This window comes from Triticum aestivum, chromosome 7D, assembly GCF_018294505.1.
Source record: "Triticum aestivum cultivar Chinese Spring chromosome 7D, IWGSC CS RefSeq v2.1, whole genome shotgun sequence".
NCBI classification, from domain to species: Eukaryota; Viridiplantae; Streptophyta; class Magnoliopsida; order Poales; family Poaceae; genus Triticum; species Triticum aestivum.
Window position 1 is genome coordinate 635,910,909 of NC_057814.1, and position 22,414 is coordinate 635,933,322.

At 44.4% G+C, this 22,414-nt stretch overlaps 1 protein-coding gene and 1 pseudogene across 1 annotated transcript; one reads left to right on the top strand and one right to left on the bottom strand.

Annotated features, from left to right (window-relative positions):
• LOC123171506 (mixed-linked glucan synthase 4-like) overlaps positions 1 to 5,696 on the bottom strand; it is a 6,765-nt pseudogene extending 1,069 nt beyond the window's left edge.
• A 307-nt stretch (positions 5,697 to 6,003) lies between these two features.
• On the top strand, positions 6,004 to 9,710 carry LOC123170067 (protein FAR1-RELATED SEQUENCE 5). Its single transcript, XM_044587910.1, has 7 exons — positions 6,004 to 6,181; positions 6,275 to 6,541; positions 6,623 to 6,887; positions 6,984 to 7,674; positions 7,765 to 8,222; positions 8,340 to 8,627; positions 8,716 to 9,710. Exons 1-7 carry the CDS (start codon positions 6,156 to 6,158, stop codon positions 9,499 to 9,501), a joined length of 2,781 nt encoding a protein of 926 aa, XP_044443845.1. The 5' UTR covers positions 6,004 to 6,155; the 3' UTR covers positions 9,502 to 9,710.
• The last annotated feature ends 12,704 nt before the right edge of the window (positions 9,711 to 22,414 follow it).

Below are 22,414 nucleotides of genomic sequence, written 5' to 3' on the forward strand. Positions count from 1 at the left end.
TGAAAGAAATATTCACACACCTATATATCCCCTATACCATGAAAATCATGATGAAAGTACAAAAATCAGAAAAGTTAATTCTCATTTGCAAACAAGATACTAACGCATCATGAATATGTGATATATGACTTGAGGTCCAACAAACCACAAAAGTCATTATTTAGGCTACAATTTACAGGATAGGAGAGAGAACACCTGAATTCTCGAGTCTCGACACCTCAAGTCTCAAGTGAACTAGGAAAAAAAATCCAAGCTCCATATATCAAAATTCAAGCAATATTTCAAGCTACCTCTCCTACCTTCAAGCGTATATTGTTAAAAGGAAAGAAAACAAGTCTACTGGTCTCTTTATTAGAAGGAAAAATAATAATTAGACAAGCTTCAATTGCTAGAGCAATTACATGAATGGCTTGTAGTCTCCACTGCTAGCCTGTGCCCTTTCCTTGTCGTTGCCGCTGCATGTTATGGCGCCCGGGCACTGCTTTCAACGCCTGAGAAGCCAGCCAAATGTGGTCTAACGTGGTGGGTTGTCGTCTTCTTCCTGTACCTAGTTGCCTTGCAGTCCAGAGCTCCTTGGGACATGGGTCAATTAACTAGGGAAGATAGGAGATGAAGGCTGTGAGAAGAACGAGAGACGGCAGCGCTTTCTAGACATCGAAGTGATTTAGCAGTTTTTTGGTTAACGAAGCGATTGGCAGCATGTCTGGGTGCGTGTGTAGTGCCTCTCTCATATTGGTCTGGGCCAGCTGCATTATTTCCTTATTATGACATATTTATAGTCAATACCCAGTACACACACGAATACATGGTATGGGCCCGTGCCGGGGCGGGGCCCTAGGCGGCCGCACTCACTGCCTATGCCCAGGGACGGCCCTCCTATCAGAGAGAATTGGCTTGCTATGGCAATATTATCTGCAGAAAAGAATTGTCATGCTATAGCAGAGAAGTTGCCATGTGTTTAGGGTTGTTATGCTACAACATAGAAGAATTGACATGCTATATGAGAGAATTTTCATACCTGTTCACGAAGAATTGGCAAAAGAAGACTCGCATGCTACATCAAAAAGAATTGACATCTTACAATAGAGAAGCCTGCCACACATGTCCATGAATTTCCATGCTACAGAATGGAGAACTTTCATGTTACGGTAGAGAAATATGTCATGCTACATCACACAAATTGCCACACATGTTTCAGGAATTGCCATGTTACATCAGAGGAAACTGCCATGTTTCACAGAGAAATTGCCATGTTACATCAGAGAGGTAAATGCCATGTTAGAACAAAGGGAAATGCTACACATGCTTCAAGAATTGCCAAGTTACATTAGAGGGTACTGCCATGCTGCACCCAAAAAGTACCATGCTCTAGATAAAGAATTTATCATCTGGGTGTGGTTTTGAGGGTTTTGAGGGGGGGGGGGTGCATTGGAGCAAACAATGCGCCAGAAAAATGTTCATATGAATGTATAGTGCATGTGTGTAAAATCTCATGATGAAATATATGAACACGCGAGCTACACGAAAGAAGTGAAAATCGGTGATTTCGACAATTAACAGTACATACACTGTTCACCATTTTCAAAATCAAGATTTTTTTGCAGCTCACTTGTTCCTCATGGAAATTTACACACATGCAATATGTAAATCATATGACAATGCATGGATTCTTTTCCATATTTTTTCAAACATTGAAAATACGAATTGTGATTTATTGTTTCGAAGAAAGAACAGGCTCCGAGCACAAAAAGGAATTGCCGCTGAAATACTCAAATTGTTGCACTTATACAATACAAATAAAATAAAAGATGGGTCGTACGTACGTGTCTACCCAGATGAACGTGCCGAACAGTCTCTGGATGTAGTATGACTGCTCGGAGAAGAGCCATGTCACCAGGAAGAAGCTGTAGGCCAGGATGAACATTGTGGCGATCGGGTAGTGGACATGTTGAGGCAAGCGATACGCTGCAGAGGGTGGAGCCGACGGCTAGCGATGAGAGCATTGTTGTGGGAGAACACCTCGAGGGAGCCGCCCGACCACCGGAGCACCTGGTAGAGGCGCTCAGTGAGGTTGATCGCTGCCATTCCGCGGAACGCGGCTGGCTCCATGGAGCAATACATGGAACGCCACCCTTGTCGGTGGATGAGGAATCCGGTCACCACATCCTCCATTGCGATGTTGTACACCCACCCGACGTCTCTCCCCCATGAAGTACCATCCTCATAAGCGCACGTCATCAGGGTGGCTATGATATTGCAAAGCCCCTCGTCGACCAACACCGGGGTGATAGACCGCTCTTGGATTGAGCCATCCAGTATTGAGTTCAGGAATGGCGTCGAGTTACCCAACTCAGCAGCCTTATCCACCAGCTTGATGTTCTCCGCCCTATAGCGTGGTGGCTCCATGCCATAGAGCGCGACTCGACGGAACATGGTGCCGGTGCTGAAGCAGGTTGGCCCTTGGAGGCCGTTGAGCGAAAGCATGGTGCCATCGAAGAAGACACGATTGTGGTTGGAGTAGCGATCTGTCGGGTCGACATCGTGGAAGCATGGGGAGTCTTGTGTCAACGTTGCTCAAGTCAATTGGATTGTTGGTGCTCGCTTAAGATCCAAGCTGTGGTTTACAACTTGGATGGCCTAGCATGACCTGTCAAAAGAACATAGTAGTTCCAACAATTTGGTTTATCAGATAACTTTGAGAAAGTTGCTAGCTGACAGTCAACCAAATATCTGTATGTTATGCTATGTAGATAATACAACAATACAAATAGAGAGGTGCGCAATAAATATTATTTAAATATTCTTCTTACTGTCCTATGATATGTAGACAATCAGTACTATCGATGATGTATGCACTTCTTGTGAATGCAAAATAAAAATGATGGGGTGATGATTAGCACCAACATAAGCATCGACGGAGGAGTACATATATGGCATCAATTACATGATCCGAAGGCTTGTGGACGTGCTTGTAATTAATTTGTTAATTTTTCTACAGAAGATGGATCCAAATAAATATGCAAGCAACATTCATGCAAGGCCAAATTATGAACATGTATAATCGAACTGCTCTGTATAACCAATCAGAAAATGGCTAAGGGTTGTATATATATAGACATATCTTAGAGCATACGACAAATAATCTAGCGCGTGCAAGGACTTTGTATTAGTTTCGTTGGTGTATCTGCATCGGCCGACTGTATAAACATATTGCTGAGAAAAGATAAATATACATCATTATATTTATCTTAAATTAATATACTTAAATTTATTAGCAACATAAACCATATGCTCATATAGAACCTAAATAACAATGTTACACCTTTAGAGATGTATCAGTGCAGGAAAATGTTGTCTAATATGCAATGAAATGGTAAATCAGAGTAAAAGAGTATCTACATAAGATAAAAAATAATAGTTAACAATTTTGCAATATTGAATGTTGATGCACTCGCATTTACGAGGGCCACCTCGGTAATTAGTAAAACATTCAGTCGACAATCTGATGGATAATCTCCTATTAGTAAATCACAACAATTAGATCTATTAAACCATCAACAAATGGATATAATAATCATTAGATATTCATGATTTACCTAAACATATCACAACTCATTAGATCCATAGTCATCCCTTAACAAATCACATTTTTAAAATCTATGTTATCATACCTAAATGTATTTCATATGTTAAATCTGCATGATTTTACCTAAATAGATCGCATCATTTGGATCTTCATACTTGTATCCAGGGTTTTGGTTACAGCTCAAAATTTCAAGATTTACCGTGGTTACCGAATATTTCAGTCCCCCTCGGTAAATGGGCATTTCCAGCAAATAATTTTGATTTTTTGAATTATTTGAATTCAAACACTCAATGTATAGTAAAGTGTGGCAGCACCTCACAGCATGCGCGTAGACAACGTTCCACTGAGCTAATAGCTCTTTTATGATAAATATAAGTTCAAGTGCTATCTATATCTATTTTTAAAGAATTTGAATTCAAAATTCAATTATAAATTTGATTCAAAATTTGTTTGAAATTTTCTCGAAATTTTGTGGTAATCGTGGTAACCACATTTCTCGGCCCCCTCGATAAAAATGCCCCATTCGGTAACCAAAACCTTGCTTGTATCTAAACATATCGTAACCACCAGTAGACATTTGAACTATAGCTAGATGAAACAAAATCAAATGATCTTTAGAGTTGTACCTAAACAGATCACACACGAAAACCATTTCATATGTTTCTAATTTTATTTTTAGCAATATAATCATATTAGCATATTCAAAGTTACACCTCTTGGAAATGTATAAAAGTATAAAACATCATGCATTTTGCAGTGAAGGAGGTAAATGAGAAGGAAAAAGATGCATGCGTGAGATAAAAATATATACTGGTCACTTTTAACACACAAATATGATGCCCCCACATGGCCTTGATAATTTTGTTAATTCACTCTAACTCTCTTAGTAGATGTGATTATCCATTGGGTTTCTTAATGGATTTCTATTCCTTTTTGTGTGTTTTAAGCCACCAAATCACTATCCAACAACTAGTCCCATACTTCCACTGAGCTTTAACTTCAAGACTGGGATCTAGCTAGATTCATAAATTTAGAGGAATTCAAAAGGTGTAACTTATATGTTTGACTCGAATGAACAAATAGAAAAACTTTTACCTGAACAATTCCAACATGTTGTCCTCTTCGATGGTTGTCAGCTTGCTCAATCCATTTACCCAGCCATTTTGTCCCATCAGCCATCCAAGTGGCATGTACACCATCATCTCCTTTGTTGTAGGCATCAGGTCGTCGGCGGATGGTTGTAGAAAGGGAATCTATTCTCACCTTGAACTTACCATATTCTCTGCGAACGCGCCTGTGATCACTCATGAACTCTCCTGCCATACCCCCGACGTACGGCCGGGTTTTCATCCCAAAATAGTTCTCGGGGGACCTTGGCTCGACGCAATGCTTTCGACAAGACAGGACCCACAAGGCGGCGAAACTGGCAACCTGGAACATCGCACCATAGTGCACCAACGTGCCACCGTCGTCGGAGAGGTAGCAGGTGTACTTGTCGACCGGGTAGTCGGCGGCGATGATAGAGAGGATGGTGTTCACCGTGGACAAGACGGGTTCATCCACGGGGTCGACGGTGCCACGGTGGTGTACAAGATGGGTTCATCCACGGGGTCGACGGTGGTGACGAAACGTCTATTCACAGAAGGATGGCTTGGCCGTGCCGGTACGCCACGCGTTTGATGAGGTAGAGCTTGGGGAGCTGCTTGAGGAGCCATGAGAAGCCGAACCAGGCGTCCGCAACCATGGACGTGGCCCAGAGCCACGTGCCATGATGGTTCATGTCCTGTGCTCTACTCGCCACGCGAATAAGGCGACGATGGCGACCAAGCGCACAAGAATCAAGAACCTGTTATCATAATGAAAAAAGACGATCATATTCACAAGTGTATGACTGTGCGTAGTGCTGGTAGTAGTAAGAAAAAAGAATGCATATTATATTGACACCCGTGCAGACCGACCTGTAAGGATGCAGGATGCTTCCCTTGACCTTCATGGTCCGAAATAGCAGCGGCCGATTGCCATCGCCGGCGCTGGTTCCAGACATGTCTCCCTCGTCCGCCGCCACCCACACATCGTCCTTGGCGACGGGGGCCTCGACTCGCAGGGCCATCGTGTCGGCACTGGCGGAAATGTACGTGCGAGCACCTAGCTAGACAGTTAATGCTGATCCACGGTAGCTTGTTCGTGTCGACAAGATGCTTCTCTGGTGGCATTATATAGCGCTAGCTAGTCGCGACGCGGATTTTTGGGACATGCAGCCACGCGCTGCCGATATCTAGTCCGTCCGTCGGTGCGTCACGATTCCTACATTTAATAGGCACTCTAGCAAATACGAAACCGCGCGATCCACATCGATGAGAATGCGTCTCGTTATACGCCGTGTGTGTGGCCCATGCGCATTTAAGTCCCGTATCAATACGCGAGCGAGATGGATCCCGGACTAGGAATAAATGATTCTGGGTGCCTGGTGGGCGTGATTGGAGCGGCCGTCCGGTGAACTTAGTGCACATCTAGCTTCCACCTCTGGCGCTTGGAGACAGGGTCGCCGCATCGTCAACCCGGTGTGGAGATGGAGTTCGCGGAGACGGGGATCAGGTCAGGCCAATCCATCTGCCTGTGTTCTTCGCCTTCCCCATCTAGTTCATGGTTACCCAAGGGATTTACGTGTCGTTCCTTCTGATTCCACAGTTTGTTGGTGCGTGGTTCTGGATCTAGGCCATCCAATGACTCGACCGAGCCGCCAATCTCACCAGATTCGTCGGGGTTTTCAAGGCATCCGGGAGCCATGGGCACGGTGCGAGAGTTCGTGGAAGATGACCCGAGCGGCCGATTCGCCGATTTATTGGATACAGTCGAAGGTGTTGTACCAGACGGCAGTGATTCAGATGAGAAAAAGTCCACCAGGGCGGAAAACATATATGTAACGATGGACGACAAAGTTGGCTGGGTTAGCAGGTATGTGTTGTTCGTTGCATCTTTGTTTTCATCTCAAACTATCGTGCTGGTCTGATTGAATTGCTTGTGTCCATGTTTCAGGAAACGGAGGGATGTCATGCCAGACGAAAGATCAACAAGTGCAGACAGGGTCATCGCGCTGGAAAAAGCGCTAACCGGGTTTGCAGATAATCATTCAGAAACTGTGGTGATCCCGTCAGTTGGGCTGACATTTGATTCAATAAACGAGGCGTATGAGTTCTACAACCTGTACTCTTGGGAAACTGGATTTGGGGTTCGGTATGCAAAGAGCAGGTCTAATGTAAAAGGAACAAAATGCATGCAGGAGTTCGTCTGCTGCTACTCGGTGTGTTTTAGCTCCCCCCCATCTGCAAATCTTGATCAGTTAACAAATTTGTAACTGCATGTTTTAATGCATTTTTGGGTTGCTTATGTTTCGCAGGGCAAACCAAAAGAAGCAAATTCGAAATCTTCACGATGCCAATGCCAGGCCATGATAAGGCTCCTCCGAACTGATGATGAAGGATGGTACATCAACGAATTTAGGTCCAATCACAACCACCACATGCTGAATACTTGTGCTGAGAAGTTGCGTTTCCCCTCGCATAGACATATTGACAAATACACTAGAGAGCTAGTTTCCCAACTGAGACAGAACAATGTAAACGTGAGCAAGGTTTATAGTATAATCGCAACATTTTTTGGTAGAGTTGAGAATGTGCCATTCACCAAGAGATGTTTAAGGACTCTGTGTGGAAAGCTCAGCAGAGAGCAGGCTGATGATGATGTGCGAAACACGATGGCTATTTTTTCAGAAATGAAAGCACAAGATGGCGAGTTCACGTACAATGTTCAGGTAGATGATGAGAGTAGGATACGAACGCATATGTGGACAAACGGTCGTAGCAAAACACAGTTCCATCACTTTGGTGATGTTGTCACTTTTGACACCACATACAAAACCAACCTGTATGATATGCCTTTTGGCCTGTTTGTGGGGGTGAATAATCATTTTCAAAGTGTGCTTTATGCGGGGGTTTTGATGCGAGATGAGACTGAGGATACATTCAAATGGATTTTCGACGAATTCATGAAGATGATGGGTGGTAAAAAACCAATTACAATTTTAACAGGTAATGGGATCGTCTCCCAAACGCAAAATCTGTTTATATCGTTTGAAGTCCCGCAAACTAGTTGCATGACCTTGCATGTTTCCTTGGCAGATCAAGCTAGAGCCATGGAAAAGGCGATCGAGGATGTGTATCCCAATTCGACGCATCGCTGGTGCAAATGGCATGTTCTGAAGAAGGCTAAAGAAAATCTAGGTGCTCATTACACCAAGAAGTCAGATTTCAGGGCTGAATTCCACAAGCTTGTTCACGAGATGCTGACAATTGATGAATTCGAGGACGGCTGGGCAGCACTACTTGACAAATATTCACTGAAAAACAATCCATATCTTACACAGATATACGAGACTAGGCTGAAGTGGGCAAAACCTTACTTTGCCGGGAAATTTTGTGCTAGGCAAACCAGCACTGGCAGGAGCGAAACTGCAAACCACATGTTGAAGCAGTACGTCCCTCCGTCGTGTTCAATGAATCTTTTTGTCAAACAATACAACAAGCTCCAGTTCGACCGAGAACAGGAAGAAGGTTTCCAAGAGAAACGCACAAGACTGGTAAGATTTGTTTGCTGTAAACAATGCACAAACGCAACAACATAATATCTGAATTGATTCCTGTAAAACAAGGACTAACTCATCGCGTATGTGAAATCATCTGATTTTCTCGAACAGAGTCGCGCTGTGCTCAAGGTGAATACCGCTCTTGAAGTCCATGCGAGCAAGATATATACCAGGAAGATGTTCGAGATTTTAGGGGAGATACTGTATGAATCTGGAAGATATGATGTTGAAGAAATCATAGCAAAGCAAAAATACATAGTTACGCACCAGAAAGCCGAGCACCGTGAGAAGTGGTTCAAGTGCCGTTTTGAGGTTAATGTGACTGATAACCTTGGTTATTTTTCGTGCATCTGTGGCCTGTTCGAGCACATGGGCATGGTTTGTTGCCATTCGTTGCAGGTTAGTGTTGTGCGTCCAGTTTACGATCTAGATAGAATGGAATGTGTGTTATCGTGAACAACATTTTCATGGACTTCATGTTGGACAGGTGATGGTTTTCCTACGTCTGAAGCAGATACCTCCCAGGCACATATTGAAAAGGTGGAGCATACACGGTAGAGACAACCTGCCTGGGCACCTGAAGCACTATCAGCAAGACATGGGGCCACCGGACGCACCCACTTTCAGGCATTCTGCTCTGTACATCACCGCGCTGGAGGTTGCAAATATGGGCGATAGGAACCCGGCGGCTTTTGAGTTTATGATGTCGGGCCTGGTTGAACTGAGAACAAGAGGTGGTGAGGTATGTGCGTTCAACGATGGGCTGGGCGTCGTTGAGCAGCAGGTCTCCAACAATGCAGTTGCTGTAGGTCCGAAGTTGAACACAATTTCCTCTGTAAGAAGTGTGGAAGGCAATCGAACCAAATCGCGTGATGCCACATCAGTGTCCGTGCATCCTCCAATGAGTCAGGCCTCAGAAGCATCATGCCCGAATGGTGATGGGTACAATTCAGAATTCTCCGAAGCCGCATCACGGCTAATGACCAACACTGAAGAAGAATTGCTTGCACCGGAAAGAAACAAGAAACGAGGTCGACCAACTACCAGCCGTGACAAAGCTCCTTATGAGAAGGACAGCGCAAAAAGATCTAGGTTCTGTTCCGTCTGCAGGGGCAAAGGGCACAAATCCAGCACTTGCCCTGATAGAGGCGACGTCCCAAAAAAGGAAAGGAAGGTGGCAACATGCGGCAAATGCGGGGTTCCAGGGCACCGAAGGACGACTTGCAGCAAGCCTCTCATGTCGACGATGGCCGGTGTCCCTCCTTCACATTAGATGATAATGTGCTTTGCTGGTTGCACTGTGTACCGTTTGCTTATGTATGGGACATGTTGTATGAGCGTTTTTAGTTGCGCGTTATCGAACTACCGGCTTTCAGTTAATTTACATTCAGCTTCATTAAATGGTGCATGTGTGCCCAGCTGGCTGTGCTGTTTCCAAATGTGTGTTTGTCCCCTGTTTCTAAATGTAGACAGAAGTCCATAATTTTCAATGTAGTTCAGAGTATTAATGGTGCATTCGATGCACCTGAGCCATGTGTGGGGGCGCGTTTTCAAAATTCGAAAAGTGCCGCGCGCTGTCCCCGTGTCTATAAAACCTTACAAAGCTTAGACGGAAGATGTCACACGCTCGGGAGTCATGTCAAGCTCATCCTCTGCGTACTCCAGCGAGAGAGAGAGCAGCATCCTTTGCCCGGAGACACCACAGGTCTAACTCATTCTCTTCTTGCGAGCCCCATTCCTTCCTCGCAAACTCATTTTTTGATTCTATATGTGTGCAGCGCGAGCTTCATTCAGGTAGCACCGATGGGCAGTTTGCAATGCAGGCCATGGGTTCTGTCAAACCAAATGTAAGCTCGCCATACGCTGTAATGCTAGTTTTCCGGCTACTCTTTCTGCACAATATCCCTTTCACTAGTGAAAACTCATACCCGTTTCATGCTATGATTTATGTACAGCCAAGTGAGATTGAAAGTAAAGAGGACGGGGAAATGCCAGTCTCTACAGTAGAGGTGTATGATTTGACCGAAGGATTTGGGGAGAACGATCCAGTTGCTTGCGTCGAACAGGTGGAAGAGATAGAACCTGAACGAGCTGTCGACCGTCTCTTCACTGTTGTGCTGTACAAGCGGCCATGGGCCTCGTGGGAGGACGAGGACGAGGTTGACAGCCTTGCGTGTAAGAGGCCCAAGTTCTTGTAAGGCCCAGTAGCTCGTTGCATGATTTGGTATGCGTGCTGTGACGTATCCACCTACCATCAAATAAAAATGCTGAAGTGTGCGGCATTTGCACGTGTGGTTTTTGTTGAAATGATTATTTTAATTTTCCATGGCTGTTTTTCTATTCACTTGCATAATGCGTGTGCTGCAATGAACAAAATTATGGACTATTATATTGGAAAAAAAGGAACGGTTTTTTTATTGATTTTGTTTGTGAGTGCAAATTATTAACAGGTTACAAAAAATTCCCGATGGAGGGCTAATCAAAATTTAGTACGTTCTGCCCATTTTACGGGATGACATAAACTGAAATCAAATTAACGGGAATTTTCCCAGCTCACTTTAACATTTTTTGTTACATTCAAAATAAACTGCTACCCCCGTGAGCGCTACCATAGGGTTTTTTTGTTTTGAACGTTCACCTGCTCATGGATAGTAGCTGGACGTTGGAAACAACAAAATTCAGCACCCTCTCCCACTACCCCCGTGAGCGCTACCATAGGTTTTTTTTGTTTCGTCCATGGTTATTTTTGCGAACATGTTTGGTGAAAGATAAAACATTTAGTGACTCGTGAACAAAACATCAGCTACAAATGCATATCTCGATCGTACTCGTGTGTAGTACTTCCACCCATCACTAAGCATCAAATAGAAAGAGTAGAATGCATATCTCGATTCCGGGGATCTTGCATGCAATCTGGCGTTCCCGAACTTAGATAAATTGTTTCCGTTAGAACCAATTTGAGTACTTGTCAAACTCATTACAAACCTGTCTTTGATAATGGTTTCCTCCTGCTTGAAAACTTATCCCTCTTGTTTGGGAACTTATCCGTCTTATTTGATACAATTAAAAATCAAACTTGTTTTACAGCTTTCCTTTTTCGATGATTGATATGTAACCGATATGACTCTGTCAAACCGTTTCTACATCACGGTACGCCATCAATCCGATTTTCGGCAAAATGGAGTTTTGTGTCCGGAAAATATGGTTCTAATATTCGGACGATTTTCACCATGGTTCTTTTGGGTGCCATTTTCTGATGAACACATACACCTGATTTTGTGAAAAACCCAATCATTTAGTGACACGTGACCAAAGCATCAGCTACAATGCATTTTATTATGGATAGAGAGGGAAACATTTTTTTCGACAGGGGGTAAGTCAAAAATTAGAATTTGGAAAAAGTTTCGTGGCTTCCATGTTTTTAAATGTTTTGAACGTCTACCTATTCTCCATCGGAATGGGTGGAAGCATGTGTAATGGTTGTTTTTTGAAATGTTTTTTGAAACATTTGTTTTTTGAAATGATCGCAAATCTATATCGAAAAAATATGAATGCATTTTTTATCGGTTCAACGGATAGATAGAAGAAGATCTCTAAAACATTGTTCTCGCCCAAATGAGGGGGCATGTTCGCCAAGGGAAATGAGTTATATCATGTAGGGGAAAAAATTACAGATTCCTAGCGCCCCATGCTTCGTGCTCTGATTTTCCTTTGGTCACCCAGGACGGGCTCGATCATGATTTCATCAGGGACGCTCAACGCGAGTGATATGGGCGGGTCATGGGACCAGTGCGACGATTTTTGAATTGCGATCGGGTACATTGTGGATAGACGTATAGACAGCTCGCCCCAGTCATGGCTGGGTTTGCTTCTGCAGTGTTGCTCCCGCTGGTTGCTTCGATGGGTCTCGCTTCATAAAAGTTCCAACCCACTTTTTTAAATGATACTGCTGTAATAACAACGATTTATAGCCCAGCTGCTTCTTTTTTTTTACGCCGAGCGGTGCAAAAGTCGATTAATGCCAGGAGGGAGCTAAATGCGATCCGGCGAGGATGGATCACGTGTGCCCGCGGCTGCAGTGGCCCTCGCTTTTTGGCACTGCGTAACGCCGTGGTTGGATCGTACACTCTACGTATCTGTTTAAAAAATCCACAGGGTACGCTCCTCGCAAGGAGATGGACAGCGGAGAGGATGCTGCTTTGAATCCACTGTCGGTGTGTACGGGAGCCATCATCACGCTTTGCCCCCGTGGCTGCTCGAGTTGACGGCTACACAGAGGCCTGTTTAGTCAGCCATTACTTCGCCGTCCTTGCTCGCAGCACCGCTTAAGAGACGCGTCCCCGCCAAGCTAGCTCGGCACAAGGAGAGCTTCAGCCAGTGCAAGAACAAGGAGCCAAGCTCTGCTTCCTCTCAAACTGGAAGCGGCGACCTCGACCAGTCCCTTGGGCTGTGAGCGGTGACCAACGATGAGGTGAGCATCCATTCCGTTCCCTCCACTCGTTCGTCGCTCTGCCTTGGCTTGCTTACTGATATGGTTGTTTCTTGTTCTTTTTGTTTCTTTGTCTTGTTTGTTCGTGGTTCCTTGTTTGTTCCTTCGTTAGATGTCCGACGATCCAGCTGCGTGGGCTAGAAGATATCGGCATAGGAGTAGGTCATGGTCGAGGGTGTACGAGTCTAGGAAGAAATCCAAGGGTAGCAAGATCCATGTTGATAGTTGTTTCGCTCCAAAAGATGGGTTTGAAGTAGTACATCAGTTTACGCCCGACCAGAGAGCAGCCGTAGTGGATATCGGGCTCGGGGGGATGCTAAACGTAGACAACTTCACGCACATGGACCGTGAATTTTCATGGGAATTGCTGCTGAACACCGATGTCGAGCGCTCTGCTCTAAAGATATCGGATGGTGTCTACGTCACTTTCAACGTGATTGGCATTCACAACATCTTAGGCACCCCTGTCGAGGGAGAGATTGAGATAGACAACAGATATGTTGCACCCACTGTAGACCAAATCCATAAGATTAGGGCCATGCTAGATTTAGAAGATGTCCCTTTGTACCTGACGCCCGCTGACTTGAGGTGGGCTCTCAAGAAACCATGTCAAACTCCCTTTTCCGAGGAAGACAAAGTCAGGACCCAGGTTGGTTTTGCCATGCTTTGCATTGCCACTTGTTTCAGTCCTAGGGATAAAAGAACAACGGTCCCAGGCGAAGCGTATGAGATATGCATGGACCCCTCGAACTTGCATATGGTGAACTGGGGGAAATATATATACACTGAACTCCTCCGTGCGGCAGCAAGATGCAAGCAGGTTTTAAGAGAAGGGAGGACGCCCCACGTGTACGGATGCCCATTAGTGTTGCAGGTGAGTAGGATTGGGCAGTCGTCATCAGGGCTGTGAGTTTTGTTTACTAGTCATGTTCACACCGGACCGAGTTGACGAGCATGCTTTTGTTTCTGCGCAGGCTCTTTACTTTGACTCAGTTGACTGCTCTGCGTTTGTCGCGCCAGATCTTTCTGTGCGTCCAAGAATAAGGTTTTTCACTGCTGGCAACCTCTCCAAACTTATACTTGGGAACACCATCCCTGGCTCCATTCCAAAGAAGTACGGGGTGATGAAGGTGAGAGTCGCCTCGTCTCTTAGTTTAAAAGAAATGTTTTACGGACTCTGTTTTGCATGGACTGATTTGGAATGTGTAACAGCCTAGGATGGTGCCAACTCAAAACCTCCCGTGGGACACGACGCAGATGAGGCGAAAAATCGCGGAGGTGATTCCATACCTCCCGTGTATCAGCTAGTTCTTGTGTTACTGTGATTTGAGGTGCCCTGACCGCTGACTGTATTTGTTTTTCAGGCTAAAGCTTTCATAGACAGGTCGCTGCGTGAGCATTCACTGGCTAGTACAGAACGCAACAGGAAGTTTTCCCAGAGGCTGGCTGAACTAAACAGCGGGGCTATATGCTTTGTGAACAATAACATGCGCATGGAGATTGAAAAGCACATGGAAAATGAAAGGGTCATGACGAGAAGGCACATGGAAGCTTTAATTAAGTACGTAGAGGGGACGAGCCGAACTGAAGCAATAAATCCTGGCCAATTCATTCCTACAACGGGCGTTCTCCATCCTGGTATGATTTCCTTTTGTAGTGCGATTTATGTTACGAATTTATTGCTGCGTGCTGAACATTCTGTACGCCATTCAGTTGTCATTCGTCCTGAACCAGTGCTTCTCTCGCCCCCCGAGTGTGAGCACCTTCAGCATGCGGGTATGGGTGAGTACTATAGTAAATGCACACAGAGACAATGAGAGGGATAGTTGTAGTTGGATTTAATGAACTTGTTTTCTTTCTGTCCAGGTTCGTCCTTGATGCTACCCGGGGAGGCGGACGTAAACCAGATGGCCGTCCCGGTGCTGTCAAGCATGCCAATTCGTATGTCCATGGGGTCTTTTGGACAGTTTTATCTAAATGGGGGCCTAGCTAGTGTGTCACGCCCTAATGAAATCATGGGATTTGTGCACCTTGGGAAGAGAAAGGAAAGAGACTTCGATGAGGGGGGTGAGGTTATTATTTACCAGGGCAGACGTAAGTTCTATTTGGAGAAAAATCATTTCCGCGTATAAACCTGCGATTCTGATCTAATCTAGTGCTGGTTTTGTTGTCGCAGGTGACTCTGACCCTCCCAAAGAAATGAATTTGTTGTCAAGATTTGGAGGCATTGGTGATGGGGACTCTGGCAGCAGCAGCTCCGTGCCATGCACACAACACGGGAGATCTCCATTCAGCATACCTGGTTTCACTTACGAGTTTGTCTCACTGGCAGTCGCCAACCAAGGATGGAAATGAGTTTGTCTCATTATGTATGGAAATGAGTTTTATGCAAACTTTCACCAGCCAGGGGGGCTTGATGACAAGGGGTTTGAGGTTATAAACATGCTTATGACGGAGCATGATGGAAGGTGGCACAAAAACTTCGACAGGAGCCGTTTCCGTCACCCTTTGCCGCCGTACTTTGCGGTAAGATTTTTGCACCAATGCAACCATAATGCAAATGTGAGGGGGTGGCTGAAATTTGTTGTATAATTGCAGGCCAAGGTCATGGAAGACCGCTACGATTTCTTGTGAGATCCTTACATAAAGAGCTTGTTTGTTGGAGAGCGTGTGCGTTACGATGTGAAGACCTGCCGACTGGTAATTTCTTGTTATCCCTTCCTTTTTCTCGGTGCCGTGTAACTATAAGCATTTGATATCAACTGCCATGCTGGTGTTCCACTAGATACTGGTTCCTATGAAGGGTGGGAATGGCTACCACGTGATGTATATCTTTGACATGATGAAGAAGATTGTTCATGTGATGGATCCTAAGAGGGCGCAGTACAACATTCTTGAGTTGAAAAGGAGGCATACCGGATGCATGGACAGGCTCCTGTTCGCTCTGTGCAAGTGCATAGAGACATTTTTCGATGGGTGGCACGTTAGAGAGGATGAATTCACAAGGAAAGCACACCACATGATGCATGAGCCATCCTCAAGGTAAATGCATTTTAAGTTTGCCCTGGTTATTTGATTTGCTTGCGGTTCTAACTGGATCGATGTCTTGTGGCAGCAATGACTCCACCTTCTACAACATTCACTGCATGTGGTGGTTTGATGGTGAATACATGCAGAAAGAGATTTGGCAGGTGGGTTAACTGACCAATTCTCTATGCTATTGCACCGATTTCTTCCTTTGGTACGTTGGGACCTAACGAGATGTTTGTTTTGCTGTTTTTGTCTTCGAGCAGGACCAGCTGACTCCGTTCAGGCAGCAACTCATGAGGATGGTTCTCACCCTGCCCGGAAACAGGGCACTGCCTCCACAGGATGTGGTGGAACCTGAAGTGTGATGCTAAGTTGGTTACTCGTGTGCCTCGTACCAGTATTTGTATAATTAAATCCCTTTGAACCAGTTTCAGCGTCTGGTACTAGTATTTGCTACCATTTCCAACGTCTGGTGCTATCTTGTATAATTAAATCTATCGAACCAGTTTGCTTGGCCATATTAAGATCGGGCCCGTAATTCCAGTTTGTGTCCGTGTGCAATTTTGCTTCCTCTTTGATGGACTTTGTTTGTTCTATCGGAAAAAACCGTTCCTCCTTTTTCAAAAAATGACGATTGCAAAAACCGAGGGGTCCTCTCCATGTTTTTTTTTGGATATCATGTTTGCTATGATGATGATAATTGAGTATTGGTTTCCTCTGTTCATCCAGATTCAAAACATGTTTTCATCCACTTCATTTGAAAAGAACCGAGGAGTTCTCTCCATGGGTTTGTTTGGTATCATGTTTGCTGGAAAAAACCAACCCCTCGATAATTGAGTGAGCTACAATGGTTTGCGTGTTCCGAAATTACGATTAGTTCCTCCTGTTCATCCTGTTTCAAAACATGTTTTTGTCCATTTCCGAATCCATGAAGAACAACCACGATTTGCAAAAGGCGATTTTTGCCGATTTGGGAAATTCGCCAAACTGTTGGTATAATGTTTCCCGCCGTTCCAATGATAAATCACTCATGGTGAGTAGCTAAATGTTCAAAACAATGAAAACCATGATACTCCTCATGGGTGGTAGTTGCATTGATCAAAATTAAGTAAACACAAAAAAGGATAAACATAATACCAAACAATTTCTTCACCATCGAAAAATATCAAGGCGTTGAATTAATTCAAATTCTGACAACCCATAAAATTGACAAAGAAGTTGATTTCCAATTTATACCCTATCAAAAAAGGATAAACATAATACCAAACAATTTCTTCACCAGCGATAATGTTTTCATCTTGCTTGAAAACTTATCCCTCTTGTTTTGAAACTTATCCCTCTTATTTGATACAATTAAAATCAAAACGCAGTACAAGCGTATGTGGGTATGTAAACGTTATCACTCTATCAAACCGTTTCTACATCACGAGACGCCATCAATCCGGTTTTCAACACAATGGGGTTTGCATCCAAAAAAACGGTTAACATCGAAAAAAGTAAGGCGTTGAAGTAATTTCAATTATGTCAACCCATAAAATGGACAAAGAAGTTGATTTCCAATTTATCCCCTGTCAAAAAAGGATAAACATAATACCAAACAATTTCTTCACCATCGATAATGTTTTCATCTTGCTTGAAAACGTATCCCTCTTGTTTTGGAACTTATCCCTCTTATTTGATACAATTAAAGTCAAAACTGGTTTTGCAACTTCCTTTTTTGATGATTGATATGTAACCGTTATCACTCTGTCAAACCATTTCTACTTCAGGACACGCCATCAATCCCATTTTCAGCACAATGGGGTTTGCGTCCGAAAAAAACGGTTCTAATATTCAAACAAAAAACGCCATGTTTATTCTGGGTGTCACTTTTGATGAATATATATACATCTGTTTTGTGACACATGAAACAAATGGACGTTTCTAAAATTCGAATGGTTTCCTCCATTTTCATTAACATTGTTCCGCCCGTTTCAGACCCAAAAAACATAGTCCTGCCTGTGTAGAGTAGCTAAACGTACAAAACAATGAAAAACCATGATATTGCTCATGGGGACTAGTTGCTCAAAATTTATATAACAAAAAATGGATAAACATTATTAAGAAAATCTCCCCCATCAGGGGCTGATAAGCCATAGTGGGGATATTTTTCTTATCTTTCCACAACATAATAAAATGATTTGTTCTCTTTCAATAACATTGTTCCACCCATTTTAAAACAATTAAAAACATGATCCTGCTCATGTAGAGTAGCTGGACGTTCAAAACAACGAAATTCCGATTAGTTTCCTCCATGGTTATTTTTGCTAACATGTTTGGTGAAAAACCCAAACATGTAATCTGGCGTTCCGGCGATCTTGATACAAGCCCCCCTGATGGATCTTCCATGCAATCTGGCGTTCCCGGACTTAAGATTAATTGTTTCCATTTCAAAACGGTTTCGAGAACTTGTCAAACTCATTAGTGGCGTGCTACTCTTTTTGATAATGTTTTCATCTTCCTTGATAACTTATGGGGGTTGCGTCCGAAACGTATGGTTCTAATATTCAAACGAATTTCGCCATGGTTATTTTGGGTGTCAATTTTGATGAATATATACATTTGTTTTGTGACTCATGCAAAAATGGATAAACATTATTAAGAAAATCTCCCCCATCAGGGGATGATAAGCCATAGTGGGGATATTTTTCTTATCTTTCCATAACATAATAAAATGATTTATTATCTTTCAAAACATTGTTCCACCCATTTTTAAACAATTAAAAACATGATCCTGCTCATGTAAAGTAGCTGGACGTTCAAAACAACGAAATTCCGATTAGTTTCCTCCATGGTTAATTTTTGCTAACATGTTTGGTGAAAAACCCAAACATGTAATCTGGCGTTCTCGATACAAGCCCCCCTGATGGATCTTGCGTGCAATCTGGCGTTCCCGGACTTAAGATTAATTGTTTCCATTTCAAAACGGTTTCGAGAACTTGTCCAACACATTAGTGACGTGTTACTCTTTCTGGTAATGTTTTCACCTTGCTTGATAACTTATGGGGGTTGCGTCCGAAAAGTACGGTTCTAATATTCAAACGAATTTCGCCATGGTTATTTTGGGTGTCAATTTTGATGAATATATACATCTGTTTTGTGACTCATGAAAAAAAAGCGTTTCCAAAATTCGAGTGGTTTCCTCCATGGTTATTCTGTTTGTTGTTTTGCACGATATTTGTCGCTCCAAACTTCCGATTAGATCTTTCGATTTGAACTAGTTTCACAATAAAAACTCTTTGTGGCGGCAAAGAGTTTCGAATCATGTTTCATCCACTGCGAATATCATTCTTTGTGTAAAGTCAACTCGACGAAACGTCAAGATCGTGCACGCGGATTCGTCTACAGTGTGGAAGTACTGACGCGATCTGCTGCACTGGTCCATACGTGACTGCCTCGCCGGTAGGCACGGGGCTAGCGTGATGGCGTTGCCCTGTAGTCAGAACATGGGCGGCTGACCGAATGTGCGTGACTTTGACTGCGATTAATCTGGATACATCATGTTACACTAGAGCCTTCCCAAGAGTGCACAGGCATTATATTAAACAGTAGAACAACTAATTAAGACTGGGGGGACTACTCCATTGCCCATGCATTAACTATGTCGTTGATGTTCGTCGGGAGGGCTGCCACGTTGTCTTTCATTTGAACGAGTTATGCGAGAATCTCCTGGCGCTCCGCGATGATGGCGCCCTGTGTGATCAACAAGCCGCAACACCTGGTTAATGTGTGTGCAATGATAATCACAAGGAAAATGCAAAAAAGTGTGCAAGAATTGATTACCTCTGACATGTCTGCCATGACATTCCTCCCATCGAAGTGTTTGGCCACACGGGTGATCCACACGCCTGTGTCGGTCCTGAACAAGCATGTTGTTATGGGTGGGGAGCGGTACAGAGGTTGTTAATCAACAAATCAAGGAGAAACCAATATGTAACTTACTGTCGCACTGTGGTCGGTGAGGTGACGTGGAACACTTTCTCCCACCTGATGCAGTCAACCTTCCAATTACTGAACAACTTATAAATTAAGGTGAAAAATGCAACGTGGAGCTTGTCAGCGACGGCTCCTAGTAGATCCTTGCGCCGTTGTGTGGTGCAAAGGCCGTACGATGGATCGAAAATGTTTATTATCTTCCTCTGCATGTCCCAACCGTACAAGCACCATCCGAAATCGAATATTGTCGGCAGGTAAAACTACAGGAAAAACAAATAATGAGTAGCGTGGAAAAAAATGTGGCCCAAGACAGAGCAAAGGCATGCGGTCATTCTGTCGCTCACCATGGTGCACTCCGCGATGTTGAATGACACGTGGGGCCCCGCAAGCTGCGCGCGTACGGATAACAGAGTCCAAGTTTATTCTCCGGCTAGTGCAGCAGTCTGAGATGAACGACAACAATGACGTGAGAGGAGGGTTTGCGAGCAATTTTCTGTTCTCGCCGTCCAGCATCATAATCAAACCTGCCAACCCGTCCCACCACCCTTTCTGTTCGTCTGCTGGCGATTGGGAGATGATCAGGCTCTTGGATGGGGCTGGCGTGAGAAAACCTGCACGCTCGCCGCTGGTGGTCTCTTGGTCTATGAAAGGAGAAATGACAAAAACCCAAAAATTGTGTGAGCTGACCACGTGGAGGAAACGCATGCCAAATTTACAGATTTTAGAAAATGATGAACATACCATGCACGAGTGTTGCTTTCATTTTTTTGGGCGCTGAAGAACCTGATGAGTTGACCATTTTTCCAGACGAGCTTTCTCCTGGAACAATTTATAGCCGTTACTCCGGTGGAAAACTGTGTATAAGGGCATAAACATATATATGGACTCCCCCCAAAAAAAAAATATATATGGACGTACCATCGGACTCCGTCATATCCAACTTGCGCCTGTAAATGTTGGTGCAGCGTGGAGACTCGGGATTGGCTGGATTGTTAATGATGCATGGCAGTGTACGTAGGCTACAACATATGCATCCCTCGCCAAGCTCGCTAACAAGTGCGTTCAGAAACGCGGTGTTCTCGGCAAACAAATCAGCCTTAAGACTGTTTGCGAGCCTAAATGTGGTGGCGTTATGCTTCTTCATCAGCATCCCGATCCTCGAACTAGCCTGTTTGATTTCCGCGTGAGAGTTATCTACAATAATCATTAGTTCGCCCCGAACCGTGAGTGACGTGCGTACAAATGAAGAAGGATATTTAGGACAGCATCGGCTTACCAGCTGGGGTAATTGGCCTTTAAGTTTCAACTAGGGGCTGGAGTCGCAGGCGACGGTGGGACCCCGTGTGGCGGCCTGAACGAGATCGGCTGTGCGTTGGAGACGAGTGGGCCAACATGAGGCCGGCTGGAGCCAGGTGTGGCATTGTTGAAACTTAACTTTAAATTCGTCTTAGAAATGATCGGCACGTGCAAAATGCCTCCAAACTCCATCTCCTCGACCAGAGATTTCTTGAATGCATCAAGGGAGTCTACCATGGCACGTACTTTTGTGGGAGAGGACCTTGATGTAGGAGAAGGTTGCGTGGACATGACCATGCTGTCGCTCATCTCCTGTGACTGCATCAACTCGTCCATGTGCTGTGTAAGCAAAACAAAAGAGGGAGAAGGCGTTAGCAAGACGCGTCTGGTTCACGAACGATCGGCAAGCTAAAAACAATGGCGGGTGCTCACCGGATCCTGCAGCTGGGAGACGCCGGCGACAGCGATCGGTTTTTCCTACTTGCTAGTGATAGAAGCGTGTGGTGCTAGCGGTTCGAGTGTGTTGTGGAACCGATGACGATCCCACCCGATTTTATAAAGCCAGCCGTGTGGAGCCCCATCAGTTAATCGATCATGAATTGGGTGCTGGGTGGATTTACGATTTGCAGGGCAGCTGTGGCATTCATTCGACTGCGACGTAGTTATGGTGGTGCCGGCCGAAAATATTTATTGCATGTGCGCTGCATGAGGTGGGTGCGGGGGTGTGGATTTGTCTTCAGTGCATGCGGTTCGTCTGGCTTAATTAAAAACATGCTCGCAAACAAATACCGTTTAATACATCTAAAGCGGCATACAGGCACGGTGCATACGTAGTACAACTGAATGCATAAGAGAGGACTGCTGAATGCTGGAACTACATCTAATCCAGTACAATACACCTAATCCAGTACAAAAGCTGGAACTACCGACTCCAGTACAAATGCTTGAACTGCTGAATCCAGTACAAATGTTGGAACTACATCTTGTGCGCAGTAGCTCGCAGAACTTCTACTTGCAGTTCTGCCCGATAACAACATGATGCTTCAGAACTAGTGCATGCAGCATATGGCCATTAGCACCATGTTCAGGACGCCCAAGATGAAAATGTTCTTCAACCATGCTTGATTCTGCTCAAGCAGAGTTACATGCCGATACACGCATGCGTGCGAGAGCAGGTGACCCCAGCGGTTGCTGAAGTACTGTATATACTTGTTCTCCCACTTTCAAAACCTGCATCCACCAAACTGAACAAACACATACCAAATTTGGTTTGAGAGGAGGAGCTGCGAGAGATGGACGGAAAGAATCTCAAAATACTCACTCCATGGCGTTCGCACTTGTAGAAATGCCTCCCTGGGTTCTCCACCGTTCCAGAGACGAACCAGAGCACGTTGCC

Coding starts and splice junctions, on each gene's coding strand:
- LOC123170067 (XM_044587910.1), top strand. CDS start 6,156: ATGGAGTTCGCGGAGACGGGGATCAG. Junction 6,542..6,622: donor AAAGTTGGCTGGGTTAGCAG/GTATGTGTTGTT, acceptor TCCATGTTTCAG/GAAACGGAGGGATGTCATGC. Junction 8,223..8,339: donor AAGAGAAACGCACAAGACTG/GTAAGATTTGTT, acceptor TTTCTCGAACAG/AGTCGCGCTGTGCTCAAGGT.